Source organism: Pyrus communis, chromosome 14 (genome assembly GCF_963583255.1).
Source record: "Pyrus communis chromosome 14, drPyrComm1.1, whole genome shotgun sequence".
Taxonomy (NCBI): domain Eukaryota; kingdom Viridiplantae; phylum Streptophyta; class Magnoliopsida; order Rosales; family Rosaceae; genus Pyrus; species Pyrus communis.
Window position 1 is genome coordinate 2,536,660 of NC_084816.1, and position 19,784 is coordinate 2,556,443.

General features: G+C 35.3%; 1 protein-coding gene and 1 pseudogene across 1 annotated transcript; one reads left to right on the forward strand and one right to left on the reverse strand.

Moving 5' to 3' along the window:
• Positions 1 to 353: 353 nt before the first annotated feature.
• Positions 354 to 4,683, reverse strand: LOC137715468 (probable galactinol--sucrose galactosyltransferase 1). The gene is made up of 13 exons (XM_068454809.1): positions 4,255 to 4,683; positions 3,563 to 3,822; positions 3,380 to 3,470; positions 3,073 to 3,121; positions 2,884 to 2,975; positions 2,698 to 2,805; positions 2,475 to 2,609; positions 1,977 to 2,387; positions 1,723 to 1,864; positions 1,551 to 1,618; positions 1,315 to 1,449; positions 1,017 to 1,234; positions 354 to 917 (listed from the first exon to the last, which is right to left on the reverse strand). Exons 1-13 carry the CDS (start codon positions 4,443 to 4,445, stop codon positions 544 to 546), a joined length of 2,274 nt encoding a protein of 757 aa, XP_068310910.1. The 5' UTR covers positions 4,446 to 4,683; the 3' UTR covers positions 354 to 543.
• A 1,844-nt stretch (positions 4,684 to 6,527) lies between these two features.
• On the forward strand, positions 6,528 to 12,060 carry LOC137715627 (receptor-like protein kinase FERONIA; annotated as a pseudogene).
• Positions 12,061 to 19,784: the final 7,724 nt, after the last annotated feature.

Consider the following 19,784-nt stretch of genomic DNA (forward strand, 5'->3'; position numbering starts at 1 on the left):
TCCATATTCACCATCGATCCGATCCTAAGACTGAAGCATCGAAGTATAATAAAAAGTGCAGAGAGAGGGAGGAAGGAAAGAGATGAAGGAAGGAACCTTGAGCAAAGATCGTAACGCATCCACGCATCTAAAAGACGGTGTCATTCCCCTCAGATCGTACAGTGCCCTTTGTGATTGTTCTTCGCAAGCAACGCCTCCGAAACATCTCTCCTTCCCTGAAACTGAGATACAAATTGGATTAGAAACAGCCGCCTAGCAGACTTCCACATCACAAACATCCGGGCAAAACATCCAAGAAAACCAATATTCCATGTCAAGATTCAAACTATCGAAATAATACGGACAATAATACATTGACTAATTAAATAGAAACTTCCATTTCATTTCTCTCCGAATTTCTTGAATACAAACTACAAGCCATGACGCAGACAAATGGCAGTCTGCATTTTCCTCCCAATTTTAATTAATACGATGACAAGGTACACCATTTCCTTCTAAAGGCCTACACAACATCAATACAACAACACTCATAATTTATAATCCTTAAAACTCGATGCTGATGTTCCAAACGTGCAGTTCTTTCTCTGGCACTCTCAAATCAGTGGTGAGTAAACCAGACTCGTCTTCATATCCAAACTCGGTTTCCCCTGAATCAACAGTTATCCTCTTGGGTCGAGATGATGAGTAGGCTCCGAATATACCACATCCGCGAGCTTTCACGACAACTGTTGTGCTTGTGTTAGGTTCATCATATTCTTTTATGGCTCCCCCAGAGTTGAACATCTTGATTAGGCCTATGGGAGCATATTTTACACCATTGGACAGTTCCTTGACAGGAACCACTGTGAAGACTTCATATTCCCGGGATTTTAATGTTATTGGCATGGATGCATCCTTGGGAAGATAAGACACCTCTCCTGCAAATTTAAATCCATGAATATGTTAAGTACTCTAGACAGTATGGTCTACTAGTAAAACGTACAGACTACACGAACCAAATCAAATGCTAAACTTACCACCAAGATGAGAAAATACGACAACATCCCCAGACCATTTCTCATCTGCAACCTTGGGCAGATAATCAACATCTTTAGCCCGAATAACCCCGGTAATTGCGCCCGGTTCCAGGTCATGGATGAGGTTCTTCTTTCCAACCTTACACCACCCAGCTCCCTGGCAATTGAAGACCCCCACAACTCCCGTAACATCGTTCAGATTCCATATCTTCAGAAGACTGTAATACCATAATTTAGATTAGAAACACACATCATTTGAAGAGACAAAACCACAAAACATTAATGTCCTTTTACAAACCTTTTCCCATCTCGGGCAGGATCAGAAAATAAGCAATCCCTTGTTGGTCTTCCTGGAAGTTTGGCCCTCAAGATAGATCCATCAGGAAGTACGAGCTTCCTCAGAAGATCGAAGTCATGCTGCCCGGGCTTGTCACTGCATCATATATAAATAGGTAGCACAGATAAATTTGTCTCTGGTTTGATTATTTTCACATCAGAAGTTGAAGCTGACAAAGACAAAAACAAATACCATACCTAACATAAATTGCACATCCTCCAACCGCGCGAGCTGCTCCATGATATTCAGCCATTGGATGCAGGCTCTAACATGCAGAACAAATCCAAAATAAGAATTGAAAAACTAAAACAAAATAGGAGAATACTTGAACTTCAAACTGATATCAGATATCAGAGTTTGGCTGCTTACATGAAACATATCCCAATCCGGCTGCATAAACTCCCCAAGGAAAACAGTGTTGTAAGCAACTGATGCGATGTGAATTGTGTGTGATGCTGGATCTCTAGGCCAGAAATCATCTGATGCCCTTATAACAGCTGTCCGCTTCACACTAGCAAATTCAAGGTCATACCAAATCATTAATGCTGAGAAGTCATACAAAAAAACTCAAGGTCTTACGAAATCAGTAATATTGCGCGCATAAACGTGAAAGAGATTTTTACCTGTATAAACCATCTGTATTGTGACTCATACAAGAAATAATTCCATTGTCAGGAAAGTTTCTAGCGACAGACGCTTCCAATGCTTGATGGTATTTTCTCGTAAGTTTTACCCTTCCACCATGGCCTGCTCCTAGGGTTTCAAGAATGTTCTGAACATCAACTTTGACTCCATCTATACCAGCTGATGCGAGATAAGAGTGCAGTTCATCATAAAAGTTGAAAACTTTCTCGGGATTCACAAGGCCAAGCCCATTTGTGGTAATACTTTTCAAGGCATCACAATCCTCATTAGACTCGACTCCTGGAGATGAAATTGGGTAAGCCAACTTTGAATCATAGTGTTCCATTTCAGCAACACCAGGTCTAACACCGCCCCAATATCCAGTTATGGCATGCCACACATAAGCATATCTGCAAGATCGAAAAACAAACAGAATTACTTCCTAATAAACTAAATAGTTGTGACAACCAAATGTCAGAAAATACATTAAGACTTACTTCAAAGCGTGTTTTTCTTTGATTTCGGTAACAACGTGGCGAAGCCCCAAAGCAGGATCCTCTACTCTGTGACCCTCTTTACCATCTTTCTGAAATTTGTGGTTCTCTTTTATATGTGTTAACCTGTTTGCAAAGCTGCACGAGAAGAACATAAATAATAATGTAACGAAATTTGTAAGGTGAGACAACATGAAAATGAGAGTACTTTGGACCAAGTGCTCACTTTGCTGCATTATCAGCGTCGTATCCAACACCAGAGGAATCCATGTTGACTGACTGCCATCCGTCATCAAGAATAACAAACTTTGGAGGGGCTCCACCACTTTCTAGGCTGCAAAAAACACTCGTTACTGTCTCTGTAATGCTAATGTCAAGTATTCAAAAGCATCCATGACGAGAAAATCAGTACCTCTGCAGTCCTTGCTTCAGGCCTTCTGAAGTCACATCGGTGTAGAAAGCATCCCACGTACACCAGCCAAACCAGTTCAACATGTCTGGCATCTGAAACATAAAGCATAATTCATTTAGAGATGATTGAATTGTGGGAAAAGAAAAGGCGAATTCAATCCAGACGAACTGAGAAAAAAGATTAGGTTACCTTCTTTCTCTCGCGATGAGAAAATGTCTGCAAATGTTTCTCCACGGTCCTGTATATAGTTAAAATTACAACTACGTAAAGCCATTCACAAATAATGTTGTCAAGAAAGAGTGACAGTCCTAATTCAATTTTAATTTCAACTTAACGAAGAATCTCTATCAGAAATTCAATATCTTTGTTCATCCTAAACTAAATGCACGGCGATCTAATTCCTTTATACCATTTAATCTGAAAACTTAAAATAAGACATGAACAGAAATCAAAGAACATATTAGCAAGCGTGCAATTTATTAACACTTCAACTTACTTCACAGAATCTGCGATGACATCGAATGGGTCTGATCCGGCTCCAACGAAAACCAAATGACTACCCTCAAATCCATCAGCAGCAGGATCTCCTACAAAACCGTTTCAAAACCAACCAAAATTACTTCTAAAATAACAAAAATAAACATGAAAAGATTTGAAAACTTTTTGACTTTTGCCTTACCACTTTCTAGGCAGATTTCAATCTCATTAAGTTCATTTCCTTGAAGAACAGCCCTGAAGTCCCCTTCGAGAATCGGTAAGATAACGGTATAAGCTGCAGACTGATCCGCCCCGTCTCTGCTTCCTTCACCAAAATGAGACTCATCCTTTGTTTCCACAATCAAAAACTGAGTCTCAAAGGGAACATCTTGGCCACAATTGCCCATCCTCTGTGTCATCCACCATAATTTAAACCGGAAAACGCACATGAAGCGCAATCCCCTGCACAAAAAGATCGAGCACATCAAACATTCACATAGGTTCGAGCCACAAATCCAAATTATGAAACTTAACAACATCATTAATCACAATTAGAAAATTGAAACAAAAATCCTAAAACTTACTTAGGTTTAACAATTGCATCAACATTAACATAGAATTAAGCCACAAATTCAAACTATGACACATTCCCACACTGCAAATCACAATTAAAAAGTGAAAACAGAACAACTTAATCAAATTTCCCAATTGCATTAACACACAATTAAGCCACAAACCCAAAATATGACCTTTCCCACATCACTAATCACAATTTAAAAGGTGAAAACCAACAAAAACGTACTCAAGTTCGCCATTAACTTAACGATAAACACGTCGAAAATCTCAACTAAAAAGGTCAAAACAACGAAGGAAAAAAAAAAAAAAAGAACTTACTCAAGTTTGCCAATCGGGAAGACCCTGCGGCTACCAACCTGATCAGATTGGACACCGATGAAAGCACCATTGGTCAATGCACCCCCAGATGCCGGAGTAACCACAACGTTGTCATGAACCTCAGACAACACTTTGTTCCCCAACACCACCAAGTTCCCATCCTCCACAGAAATCCCAGCCCCAACCGTCATCTTTGCTCTTCCTCCGCCGCAAAAAGTCCACCAAAAACACCAACTACAACTCCACAAGAACAGTTCGAGTGAAACAAGAACACCCCAACACCAACAATGCAATTGGATTGCAGAGTTAGACACGAATATTGGAGGAAATCTAGAGAGGGGTATTTATAGCAAAATATATAAAACTGTCACGATTAACCGTGAAGGAGTTGTGCAAATTTGAATTTTGCAATCCAAGGACTCTGTGGAAATCGGGAAAAAAAAGAAAAAAGGACACTTTCCTCGGACTCTGTGTCGAATGTAAACAAAAATATTTGTTTTGGCGGGCGCGCATTATGCTTTGGGATTCGTTGCATGTACCATGTTGCACGTAATTAAATAATAATTTTTTATTTTGGAAGCATATTAAATCATTTAGATCGAGTTGTATTATTGGTGTCAATTTCCATGTTTTCGACAGATATAGAAGTTGACTTTTCATACGGCGAATGCATGTGTGAACCCACGAGATCAGAGAGGCAGATTCTCTCTCCTTTCACTTATTGTGCTTTTTGTGTCTTTTTTGTTTTTGTGATTACGATTAAACTATATAAAAATTTTATATTATTATTTTTATAAAAAAAAAAATATAAAATATTAACATGATTTAACCGTGATTACACAAAATAGAAGAGCACAGAAGGACACGGAAAATGGGAGGGCAGAGAATCTACCTCCCGAGATCAGATCTTTTACATTCAAGGGTGTGACGTCACTGTGGTTTTAGTTATTAATTGATATACGTTTACAAATTTAACTTTTTTTTAATTTTATTGTCATAAATTTAATATGTATTAAATAAGAATTAGAGCTACAAAAAGACTACAATTATATTGAGTGAAAAAGATTCGATCTCGAACCCATCAGTCTTTCGATTATTTTTTTTATTTTGTCAAAATCAGTCTTTCGATTATTGGCCGTCAAGATGTGTGGTGGAGGGGCCACATACACAGTAATGCTAAATCAGAATGTTTTGTCATATACACATTCAAAACATGTGACTGCCTGATTAATGAAGTTTCAAGAAAGAAAAAGATAAAGTTATAAGTTTGAGGTGTGACAATAATTTCAATATTTTTTAATTTGGATGATTGAAGAGTTTATACTTACGAGTATAATATTAGAAAAACTAATGAAAATGATTTGAAAACTTTTGAGTTTTAACGAAAATGACAAAAATGTGTTGTAAGTGAATAGTACCAGAATTAACTTTTTTACTACTAAAAATATGATTTTTCGTTAAAGTGTATATATATATATATATATCTCTGTAAAATACCCATAAGAGTAGACTGAGAGCTTTAAAATCGTAGAATTTTCAAAGGTGTCAAAATCGTGGAATTTTCAAATTTAATCAATATGCGTTGTTGGACGAAAACATGAAAAGTGACTAGCATATTTCCAAAAACTAATTCAGTATTATAAAGTTCTTAAAGAATTTTTATTTTCATATCTAACATAAGAGTGATGTTATTTAGACATTAAAAATTAACATATTTGCTCTTATACTTGTAATATATAGGTGAATACCACATACATTAGTGGGACTCCTCTACATTAAAAATATATCATCAAATGTGTCAGATTTTTGCATTAAATAACGTTATTAAAAACGAGATTCATAACTAACTTTAGAAGGTTCAAAACTTTCCACTCTGGCTTCCGTTCATTGGCATCGGAATGTAAATTATTGCAAGCACACAAAGTTGGGAATTATTCGGTATGCCTGGAATACAAGATAGTATACCACTTGTGATTTTATACGTGTTCCTCCACTTGTATAATGACATGTGATGTACCACCCGGCATTTTGAACACCGAGCACATTGAAAAATTTATTCAACAAAGTTAAGATAACCAATCGCCCAACATATAAGCAAACGATCCTAGATGCAGGTCAAGTCTTTCATCACTCTTTTCCATTCTTGACTTTTGATGAAAGCCTCGTTCCAATTCATGCATCCTTGCCATATATTGACGTATAAACAATACGCTTTGGTAAATTAGGAGATAAAGTCATGCATCATAAAACAGACTGATCATCGACAGAGAGAAATGGAGAGTAATATGGTTGTTAAGAGCTCCATTATTCACAGTGGTGCCAATGGCTTCATTATTCACCGTGATGTTAAGAGCTCAAACATGTTATTGGATGAGAAAATGGTGGCCAAGGCTTTGGATTTTGGGTTGTCAAAAATGGTTATGACCAACACGTCCAAAATGCACATCAGCACGGTGGTGAAAGGTAGTTTCGGGTATCTAGATCCGGAATACTTCCTACGTTAAAAGCTGACTAAGAAGTCTAATGTGTACTCATTTGGAATGGTTTTGTGGGAGATATTGTATGTGAGGCTAGCTCTGCTGCAAACGGTTGAGACTAGGCAAACCAACCTCGCTGAGTGGGCCAAGAGTTGTCATGAAGACGGGACACTTGACCAAATCATTGACCCAAATGTGAAGGGTAAGATTGAAGTCGAGTGCTTGAACAAGTTCGTTGAGATTGCTATAAGTTGCTTACATGATAAAGGAATCGAACGACCGTCGATGAATGATGTTGTGAGGGAGCTTGAGTTTACACTGCAGCTTCATCAAAAAAGCATTGGAAGTAAAGGTGACAATGATGTTGCCTTTATCAACAACAACGGTGACAAAACTAGTGGTACCGAGCAAAGTTGTGCTACCAATGAATCCAACAATATATATATATATATATATATATGTGACAATCTTCTCTGAGATCAACGAAACAAATCTTTTTTTGAGTAGCTGCAAGTGAGCCTTATTTTATTAGTAAAGTCTTGATCTAGAAACCAGTAGTAACGAGCAAAGTTGTGCTACCAATGAATCCAATCAATATATATATATATATATATGTGACAGTCTTCTCTGAGATCAACAAAACAAATGGAAGATGATGAGCAACATTTTACAAAACACGAGCAATATTTTGAAAATGGTATCTCAATAGGATTTATGTATATGTCTATATTGTTGGAAAATATTGGTGTATATGATACTTTGTAGCTTTATAGAATAGTAAGTCAATCACAATGTAGTCTTATGTGATTTAGCCGTCATTCTTTATTTTCGGTTAAGAAACTTATATTCATTTGATGTTTGTTTGATAATCCGTTTGTTAGTTTGTTCGTCACATATTCTAATTTTATGTGAGAATTTGATTAAGTGAAAATTTTTGTTTATGTTAGCTTTTTTAAATTAACTTCACATTACATTGACTTAAAATATTTTTGTCAACATTTTAGCAAAAAAAATGCAAATTTAGATACTAATTTTTTTTTCACAAGCGTAACGAAAATGACTATATTATTGAAGGTTATAACCACGAGAAAAATATTAAAAGGTTATCACCATCTTCCTTGAATTTGTTGAAAAGGATAAAAACAAGGGAACTTTAACAAAAAAGTCTCAGTGCTGTTCACTTTAACAAAAAATCATATTTTTATATTAAAAAGTCAATCCTGATACTATTCATTTTACCCTTTATTTTGTTCTTATCATTAAAACTCAAATTTTTCAAACCCTTTTCATTAGTTTTCCTTAAAAAAAAATAATTAAAGGCCATATCATTATCATATTCTTAGAATCTTTTGAAAAAAAAAAAAATAATCTCCCATCATCCTAGAATCCGTTAAAATGTAAATTATAAATAATAAAATACCATCACCCCATCTTCCTAGAATCCGTGGAGAAAAGAAATAAAAAAGTCATTTTGTTGGGATTGTCTGGCCAGTCCAGCAGTAGTTGTGTCAGGCAAGTGGCCTTCCAGCAGCACATCAGCAATCAAGGTGGTGGCCCATATTTTCCACTCATTGTTGTCCTTATGCAGTTTTTTTATATGGGTATAGTCTGGATCCGATTAGATATTAGATATTCATTTTGTCGTTTTGTACTTATTTATTATAAGAAGGCAGATTATCTACCCTCCTATTTGGATGTCATTCTTATCCCTTCTTATTTGTGCGGTCACGGTTAAACTATGTTAACATTTTATATTTCTATTTCTTTTTGTCTTATTATCTCTATAAAAAAAATCAATATAAAATTTTGACGTGATTTAACCGTGACCGCATAAAATAGGAAGGGATGGGAAAGGCACCCGAATAGGAGGGGATGGGAAGGGCATCCAAATAGGAGGGCAAACAATCTGCCTCCTTATTACAATGGTTGTCCTTATTTAGAGTTTCCACTGAAGATGCTCTAATGCATGTCAATAATCTCTTTATGGTTTGAATTGATAACGGCGAGAGAGGGTCTTTACTAGGCTATGCAACGGAATTTGCAATGCATTATTCTAGAGAGTGATGCCTTGCAGGTTGTTCAGGGGGTTGGAAGTTTGAAGTGAGGGTCCTCCTCTTTGGATTTATTGTTGGATGATGTCCGGGAGAGTCTAAGAGGTTTTGGGTCCTCCAAAATTTGTCATATTAGTCGTGCCGCTAATGGTGCGGCTCATAGAATGGCCAAGTTGGCCTTAGATTTTCCTTCTAGTTTTCATTGGTTCGAGGAACCTCTAGATTTAACCAAGGGTATCTTCTTGGATGATTGTATGTCATATTCTTGATAATATTAAAATCGCTATCGTTTCAACTCGAAAAAAAATTACACACACACACACACACACAAAGAAGATTAAACCGAACACATTTTGGTCTTGATGGATCTTTGAAGAATATTGCCATGTGATTATTATTATTATTATTATTTTTTGGCAACCAAAAGAATTGCTAATTAGTTGTGGGAATTTAATTATTTTGCAGTTGTCATTTTACAACAGTAATGAAAAACAATCATGCATGTGTATTTTTTTGTGGATTCGATTCTCATCGGCTTTCGTTTTTCTTAACAACTAATTGTCCGATCCAATAACGATATAGCTCTACTAATATTATATATATATATATATGTAAAATACGCATAGGAGTAGACTAAGAGCTTTAAAATCGTAGAATTTTCAAAGGTGTCAAAATCGTGGAATTTTCAAATTTAATCAATATACGTTGGACTAAAACATGAAAAATCACTAGCATATTTCCAAAAACTAATTCAGTATTATAAAGTTCTTAAAGAATTATTATTTTCATATCTAACATAAGAGTGATGTTATGTAGACATAGAAAATTAACATATTTGCTCTTATACTTGTAATATATAGGTGAATACCACAATATTAGTGGGACTCATCTACATTAAAAATATATCATCAAGTGTGTCGGATTTTTGTGTTAAATAACGTTATTAAAAACGAGATTCAAAATTAACTTTAGAAGGTTCAAAACTTTGCACTATGGCTCCCGTCCATTGGCATGGGAATGTAAATTGCAAGCACACAAAGTTGAGAAATTATTCAGTGTGCCCGGAATACGAGATAGTATACCATGTGTGATTTTATACGTGTTCCTTCACTTGTATAACGACATATGATGTACAACTCGGTATTCCGAGCACATTGAAAATTTTCTTCAACAAAGTTTAAGATAACCAATCGCCCAACATATAAGCAAACAGTCCTAGATGCAGGTCAAGGCTACCGTGTTCAAGACTCCTATCAAGTCTTTCATCACTCTTTTCCACTCTTGACTTTTGATGAAAGCCTCGTTCCAATTCATGCATCCTTGCCATATATTGACGTATAAACAATACAATTTGGTAAATTAGGAGATAAAGTCATGCAACATAAAACAGACTGAACATCGACATAGAGAAATGGAGAGCAATATGTTTGTTATTTTTGGTGTATTTGTGGCAATGTTTGTGCAAAGAGTGGCTACACAGAAAGTGCATGTGGTGGGAGATAACATGGGTTGGACTATTCCAATATCTGGGGCACAAGAATATTTAAATTGGGCTGCTACAAACAACTTCACGGTTGGTGATACACTTGGTAAGATTTTCCTCTACTGTTACAAATATGTCGCTCACTTGTATTATAATTTAGAATTCTTGAACATGACATATATATTATATTGTGATTTTTTGTCATTAACTCTTTTGTGCTGTGATACCAATTATTATATAAAAGTATTTGTGCTCTATTTACTCATTATATTTCCCGTAGACGCATGTGGTCTAATATCATAGTGATAAGGTGTTGGGTTTATAGCTAAATAACCTTATAATTTTTGTACTCACAAAATTTCAATAACTCTCTAGGCCAGTTTTCAACTTCATCACCGGTGTAAACAACGTTGTCCGAGTAACGAAGGCATCATTCCACTCATGCAACGAAGAAGAATGAATTGGCCTATCCCGCACAACTGGCCTAGCAAACATCACACTCACCTCCGCAGGCGACCACTATTACATCTGCAGTTTTAGCAATCATTGTCAGGTAGGCATGAAGCTAGCCGTCACCGTATCCAGTGCTTCCCCAGAATTGCCATGGCAAGGACTAGTGTCTCTCGTCGTTGGTGTAGTTTTTAGCATACTTTTTTTCTCTTTCCTCCTAGAGATTTTCCAACCACGAGGAAAAGTCAAGTCCTTCGACTCCAACCATGGGAAGACAAAGTCAACAAAGACCCCGGGATCACCTTTACTGCTTTATCTGTGTCGTTACTTTCCACTGGCTGAGATTAAAGCCGCCACCCAAAACTTCAACGATACTTTCGTTATTGGTGTTGGCGGGTTTGGCAATGTGTACAAAGGGTGCATTGACAGTGGTCTCACTCCTATTGCTATCAAACAGCTGAGACCGGAGTCAACATAGGGGGCTCATGAGTTCAAGACGGAAATCGAGCTGTTTTCCCAACTCTGCCACCGCCATTTGGTTTCACTCATTGGTTACTGCTCTGATAATGGCGAGATGATCTTGGTTTACGATTACATGGCACGCGGTACTCTCGGTGACCATCTGTATCGCACTGGTAACCTTAAACCTCTTCCTTGGGAACAACGACTCCAAATTTGTATTGGCGCAACACGAGGGTTGCACTACCTTCACAGTGGTGCCAAGGGCTCCATTATTCACCGTGATGTTAAGAGCACAAATATTTTATTGGATGAGAAAATGGTGGCCAAGGTTTTGGATTTCGGGTTGTCAAAAATGGGCACGACCAACACGTCCAAAACGCTCATCAGCACCGTGGTGAAAGGTAGTTTCGGGTATCTAGATCCGGATTACTTCCAACATTAACAGCTGACTGAGAAGTTTGATGTGTACTCATTTGGAGTGGTTTTGTGGGAGGTATTGTGTGCAAGGCCAGCTTTGCTGCATACGGTGGAAACTAGGCAAATCAGCCTCGCTGAATGGGCCAAGAGTTGTCATGGAGACGGGACACTTGACCAGATCATTGACCCAAATGTAAAGGGTCAGATTGAAGTCGAGTGCTTGAACAAGTTCGTTGAGATTGCTATAAGTTGCTTACATGATAAGGGAGTCGAACGACCGTCGATGAATGATGTTGTGAGGGGCCTTGAGTTTGCACTGCAGCTTCAACAAACGAGCATTGGAAGTAAGGGTGAAAATGGGGTTGCCCTTATCAATGACAGCGGCAACAAAACCAGTAGTACTGAGCAAAGTTGTGCTACCAATGAAACCAAACAATATATATATATATGTGACAATATTTTCTGAGATCAACGAAATAAATGGATGATGATGAGCAAAGTTTTACAAAATGTGAGCAATATTATGAAAATGATATCTCAATAGGATTTATGTATACATGTATATTGTTGGAAGGTATTATTATTTAGGTTTATTTTAATGGTTGGTTTATTTTAATATATGTTAAATAAGAATTAGAGCTACATTGAGTGAAAAAGATTCGATCTCGAACCCATCAGTCTTTCGATTATTATTTTTATTTTGTAAAAGTCAGTCTTTCAATTATAATAAGAATCAGAATGTTTTGTCATATACACATTCAAAACATGTGACTGTCTGATTAATGAAGGTTTCAAGAAAGAAAAAGACAAAGTTATAAGTTTGAGGTGTGACAATAATTTCAATATTTTTTAATTTGGATGATTAAAGAGTTTATACTTATGAGTATAATATTAGAAATACTAATAAATAAAAATAGTTTGAAAACTTTGAGTTTTAACGAAAATGACAAAAATGTGTTGTAAGTGAATAGTACCAGGATTGACTTTTTAGAGTAAAAATGTGATTTTTCGTTAAAGTGAACAGTGCCGGGAGCTTTTCATTAAAATTTCCTATAATATTATCATAATTAATATAATATTAATATAAGTGAATTCTTCAATCGGATTGGCAATTTTGAAGGTACTCTGAATAATTTTTAGTTTCAAGGTGAATGAGTTTTTATTATTCAAGTATTATTTTAATTTAATCTAAATAATAAGGTAAGATGTTTGAACTTGAGTTGGTGGCGGAACAACACAGGTCTAACTAATTTGATCAGATATAATCATTGAATGTCATTACAGTATATTTAATCGTCAATATAAACCAAAGTGAGGAAAGGCAAAGGAATCGGTTTTTGGTATGTTTTTTGTCAATAGTTAGATGGGGTTCTAGGGAACGAGGGTGGGAAGCCTCAAATCCTTGTGTGAAAAAGCACAAGGGTAATTAATTTATAGAATAATGTTAGGTAGATTAAATTTACAAATTAAATTATGTGTTACCAATAAGAAATAAGCTTGTTAATGAACATTTAATTAATAATTCAATCATCAACTTTCATGTAATTTACTTTATAAAATTTAATTTCCTTAACATTATCCTAATTTCTACTACGACACTTACTCTCTTTGTCTCCAGTCCTATTTGATTTGTTAACGATTGATTAAAATAATTGGAAACGGGCCCACAAAGATCAAGGGTATTGATCTATGTTGGTGCCGTGCACAGGAGAAGAGAAGCACTTGATTATTTTCTGAAACAAAAATCTACTCTATTGTTGTGGGATTACCAATTTACGCGGCATCCCGGCTTATCTGAGAAAAGTAGAAGAGGTAAGTTATCCAATGAGCTCAAGGTCATGTGAACCCTACTACTTGGCAAGCATTTGGGTTCCACCAAATCATTTGAAAACAAATCACGAGATTTGGTAATTGAACTTGGATAAATGGAGAAGGTTTACATGAAACAAATTCACCGTCATGTTGTGTCTTTTGTTTAATGATGTATTGTTATGTACAAGTTTTTCTTTACATGACAGTGTTTTTTTAAAATAAAAATCATGTGACAATGAATCTGTTCTATATAAATTATTCTCGGATATACGAGTAGGTGGATATGTGGTGGAAACTTATCACTAGAATTATATACATGGTGCAACATCATATGTGCGTAAAGTACAGCTCATATCTCACTTGGAATTCGTTTTATAAGCTCATAAGTTCATAACTACACGCTTAGTTTTTCTTTTGTTAGAAGGAATGACATGCCAAGTGGAGTGAGAACTGGTCAGTAGGTAGGCCAATACCAGAAATTAAGAGACGCAATGTTAAGTAATTAACAGATAATTAAGGAGGCCGAAAATTGTCCGAGAAGGTGGAATTTTCAACACAACGTTTCGAATCTCTCATTACTTTGATTTCTCGATTAAGTTGGATTCGATGCTCCAATTACTCTTCGAGTTTCTACATTGAATTAACCAATGGAGCATTTTTGTTCACCATCATAAACTATAGTGTATGTTCAACATCATACACCTAATCATTTGTTACGTGTCATTTCACTTAATTATAGTTAATTTTTTTTCAAAATTGAAAAAGTAACATTTAAAGTGAAAGTTTACTATGGTTAGATGAAAGGACACGTGACAGATGATTAAGTGCATGTAATGCTAGTAGACTAAATTTGAGACTAAATGATGTGTCACCAATAAGAAATAAGCAATAATTTAATCATCGATTTTCATGTCATTTAGTTTACAAAATTTAGTCTTCATAGCATTACACTTAAGTGTATGGTGAGCATACACCACAGTTATAATGGCGAGCAAAAATGCTTCGATTAACCAAACAAGACTATTAAAAGCAAACAAAAATCTCTGGATTGCCGAAAGAGAATTACTAGTTAAAATGGTGGCGCATTCCATTCCCCTTGACACCATAAGTTGTTTTATCCTTCCAAAGGATTTTTGTGACTACCTGAATCATATGGTGGCCTCCTTCTGGCATAATCTCTCCTGCCCTAAACGGGTCTGGGTTTTCGGAACCTTCATGCTTTCAACATGGGATTACTTGCTAAACAAGGCTAGAAATGAATCCAAGAGCCTCAATCCCTTCTTTCCACTTTTCTCAAGGCAAAGTACTACCCTCAATCCTCAGTGGCAGAGCCAATTGAGGACCAGTAGAAGTCCGGGCCTATTTTGAAGTTTCTTCATTTTGTAGCTTCTGTTTGTGTGCTTTTTGTTGTACATTATGCATTCTTTAATTTATGTGTTTTTGCTCCCAGCTAGCTTTATTATGATTCTTTAATTGACAGAAGAGAAAAAGTGTTTTCAATTAGTGTTGTTACGCAACCAAAGCCTTATATCAACATAGCCTTCCTTAGTTCACCATTTTGCACGATATAATGTTGTTTTACAGTGGAACCACGCATGTATGGAATAGAGGAATAATTTATCTTGAAGGACAATTTTTATAGATACAGTTGTGAGCCATAATTATTAATTTTTGTTTAACTTCAATGTAGGAACTTATAAAGAAGTTCGGTGGTTATGGTATAATTATCTCAATCATTTTTTTTGTGACCCCATTACTCTCTTTTGATTAAAATTTTTCCATCCTCTGTGTCATCCACCATAATTTAAACAGGAAAACGCACATTAAACGCAATCCCCTGCACAAAAAGATCAAGTACATCAAACATTCACATAGGTTCAAGCCACGAATCCAAATTATGAAACTTAACCACATCATTAATCACAATTAGAAATTTGAAACAAAAGATCCTAAAACATACTCAAGTTTAACAATTGCATCAACATTAACATAGAATTAAGCCACAAATTCAAATTATGACACTTTCCCACACTGCAAATCACAATTAACAAGGTGAAAACAGAAGAACTTAGTCAAATTTCCCTATTGCATTAACACACAATTAAGCCACAAATCCAAAATATGACCTTTCCCACATCACTGATCACAACTTAAAAGGTGAAAATAAACAAAAACGTACTCAAGTTCGCCACTAACTTAACGATAAACACGCCGAAAATCTCAACTAAAAAGGTAAAAATAACGAAGGAAAAAAAAGAAGAACTTACTCAAGTTTGCCAATCGGGAAGACTCTGCGGCTACCGATCTGATCAGATTGGACACCGATGAAAGCACCATTGGTGAATGCACCCCCAGATGCCGGAGTAACCACAACGTTGTCATGAACCTCAGACAGCACTTTGTTCCCCAACACTGTTGGAGTTTTGAGCTCCTTTAAGTCCCACATCGGTGAACTCAAGGGAACTTGAGGTCCTTATATTAACTCTAGTCTCCTTTATAAAAGATTAGGTGTTGGACCATTTGGAATGGGGATTGAGGTTTGAGCCACTAATTGTGTGAATTAGGCTTGATGATTATATCATAAATTAATATATACTAATCAAGACAAGGGCCTTGAAGCTTAAGAATTAAAATTAATCTGATCAATTAGTTTTAATTTTGAATTAAGTTTTGAATTAAATTAATTTAAAACGTTTTGATTGATAGACACAACTCATTAAGTTTTGATTGATAGACATAACTCTTTGGAAATAGTTGTATAGCTTCAGATACATTTAAAATGTATTTGAAAAGGTATGAAAGAACCTATATAACTAGAGTCTTCAGTTTCATCGAAAATCATTTTTTTCTTCTTCCTTCTCTTCTGTACAAACATTCAAGAGAGTAAACACACAAAATAATTCTCTAGAATTCTATAATCTAGTGCGGGTTGTAGAATTAGGTAGTTGGATTCTAGTCGAGCAAAATTTGTATAACCACAAGCACAAGAATGGGACGGAAATACTGTTCGAATGACATAACTTTTGCTCTAGCCTCTACCTGTTGTAATCAAGTTAGTACCATTTTAATTCTTGTATTTGTTTATGTAATTTCATTCTGTATAGCAAGTATTTTTAGTTAATAAAGTATTAAATTTCAATTTCTGTTATTCTTGTTATTTTTATTTATTTCTGAATTATCCTCCAACAAACACCACCAAGTTCCCATCCTCCACAGAAATCCCAGCCTCAACCGTTATCTTTGCTCTTCCTCCACCGCAAAAAGTCCACCAAAAACACCAACTACAACTCCACAAGAGTTCGAGTGAAACAAGAACACCCCAACACGAACAATGCAATTGGATTGCAGAGTTAGACACGAATATTGGATTGCAGAGTATTTATAGCAAAAAGTATAAAACTGTCACGATTAACCGTGAAGGAGTTGTGCAAATATGAATTTTGCAATCCAGGGACTCCGTGTAAATCGGGGAAAATTTGACACTTTCCTCGGACTCTGTGTCGAACGTAAACAAAAATATCTTGTGTTGGCGGGAGCGCAGTATATTTGGGATTCGTTTCATGTACCATATTGTCATGTAATTAAATAATATATTTTTTAAAATTATTATTAGCATTTCAAAATTTTCATTTTACATTCTTTACAAATGTATTTTTTTTCTTCTAATTATGGAAAGTTTAGAATGCCAAATAAAATTTTTAAAATGTTAATAACAATTCCTTATTTTTTTTTAAAGCATATTAAATCATTGAGATCGAGTTGTGTTATTGGTGTCAATTTCCATGTTTTCGACTGACATAAAAGTTACACTATGTTTGGATGAGGGAAATAAACATGGAATTTTGGTAAAAGTCAGAATTTATAAATTAACAGACACCAATTCTCTTGTTTGGATTCATAAGCATAGAAATTTAGAATTTCCGCATGGAAAAAAAACTTGGAATTTGGAACCTCCAAATCCCAAGTTCAAATTCCATGTAAATAGGTGTCATTTCTCAATTTCTATGATTGAGAGTTTAAAAATAACAAATTCTGTATTCAATTCCATTGTTCTTTTAGGTTAACCAAACAAGAAAATTTACAAATTCTAGAAAATAAAATCTCGTCATTTCAATTTCCGTCATTTTTAAATTCCTTAGTAATCTTAAATTTCTTCACCCAAACATAACGTAACTAGGCTTTTCATTGGACCCTATACTATATACAGCGAATGCATGTGAACCCATCAAGATCAAATCTTTTGCATTCAAGAGTGTGACGTTTATGTGATCTTAGTTATTGATTGACATGAATTTATAAATTTAATTTTTTTTAATTTTATTGTCAAAAAATAAGAGTGGTGTTAGGTAGACTAAATTTACAAATTAAATGATATGTTATTAATATAAATAAACATATTAATCAATACTTAAATAATAATATAATTTTTAACTTTCATGTTATTTAGTTTATAATATTTTTTTTTTTCATAAATTTAATGTACATACTACATAGCATTACCCTAAATTTAATATATGCCGATCAAAAATTAGAGCCACAGAAAACCACACCACAAAAGACAAACCCATCAGTTTTTCGATTATTGGCCGTCAGATGGGTGGCGCCGCCAAGGGGGGTGGGGGGGTGGAGGGCCGGGCACGTACACAGTAATGCTGAATCAAACTGTGTTGTATGAGCGTTTTGAAGAAAGAAAAAGATAAAGTTTGAGGTGTGACAACAATTTAAACATCTTTTAATTTGGATAATTGATGAGTTTATACTTATGATTATAATATTAATATAACTAATATAATATAAGTCAATTATTTCTTTTGATTGGCGATTTTGAAGGTATTCTGAATAATATTGGTTTCAAAGTGATGAGTTTTTATTATTCGGGTATATTTTAATTTAATCTAAATTATAATGTAAGGTGTTTGAACTTGAGTACTAGGGAAACAACACAGATCTAACTAATTTGATCAAATATAATCGTTGAATGTCATTACAGTATATTTATTGTGACTAGAAACCAAAGTGAGGAAAGGCAAAGGAATCGGTTTTTGATCCTTTTTTTTGTCAATAGTTAGATGGGGTTCTGAAAGAAAGAGGGTGGGAAGCCCCAAATCCGAGTGAGAAAATACACAAGGGTGCTTAATTTTCCCTTTGACACTAACCCTCTTTGTTTCCGGTCCTAGATTTGATAAGACCATCTCCAATGGTGACCTAAAACCTAAAAATATTTAGCCCAGAAAATTTAGGTTTTAGCCCAGAAACAACTTTTCTGCTCCAACACTTCTGGCCTAAAATGTTAGCCTGAGATTATCAAAGAATGAATTAAGGCTAATTTTTTTTAAATTAACTTAAAAAAAAAATATTATGTAGACTATCCTAAATTAATTATATGAACATTTTAACCTAAAAATATTTAAATTCCAATAAATTTTGAAAAATCACTAAATCAATACATGAAAATATTTAAATATTTTTTTAACTTATTTTAGCCGTTGGATTTTAATTTGGACCGTTAGATCTTTTTTTTTACCGTTAGATTTGATTATATTTGATCTAAGTCGTTAGATTCAATAAATATATAAATATAAAACTAAAAAAAAAATATTTGAATGTGGACCGTTGGATTGACCAACGGTCCAATTACCACCACCACCCAATGAAGAAAAGTAGCCGTTGGCTACAGACAAAATTTGACAAACTGGGGAACACACCCACGTGGGTGGGGTCCACCTCGGTTGAATGCGGGTTGAAGGCCTTGCATGCTGCGCATGGAGCAAGTGACGGAGGGCAATTGGGCTTCACAGCTCAGGTTTCAGTCACAGAAGCTGGGGTCCACTCCAATTTGTGGCCTAAACTTTGGGCTGGTATTTGACCTTCATTTGGGTTTTAGGTTTTAGGTTAATTTTAGGTCATGGGTTGGAGTGAATTTTAGGGGGTAAAAAAGGGGGAATTATAGGTTTTAGCCCATTGTTGGAGTTGGTCTAATGATTGATTAAAATAGTTGGAAACGGGCCCACAAAGATCAAGGGTATTGAATCTATTGATCCATGTTGGTGCCGTGCACAGGAGAAGAGAAGCACTTGATTATCTTCTGAAACTAAAATCTACTCTATTATCGTGGTATTACCAATTACGTGACTTCCCATGACTTGGTGGCTTAGCGGTAAATGACGGATTGCGATACTTTCTTTAAATTAAAAACTGAAGGTCTCGGGTTTGAACTCTGCTGTTGGTGTGAAAGTCAGACTTGTTACCAGGAAAAACCTGAAATGCCTATGTAAGTCTTTCCGGCCTTCAGAATGAGTGGATAACAACTGTGACTTACCACCAGTTATCTCCTTTTTCTAAAAAAAAAAAAAAAATTACGTGACTTCCCTGCTTTGC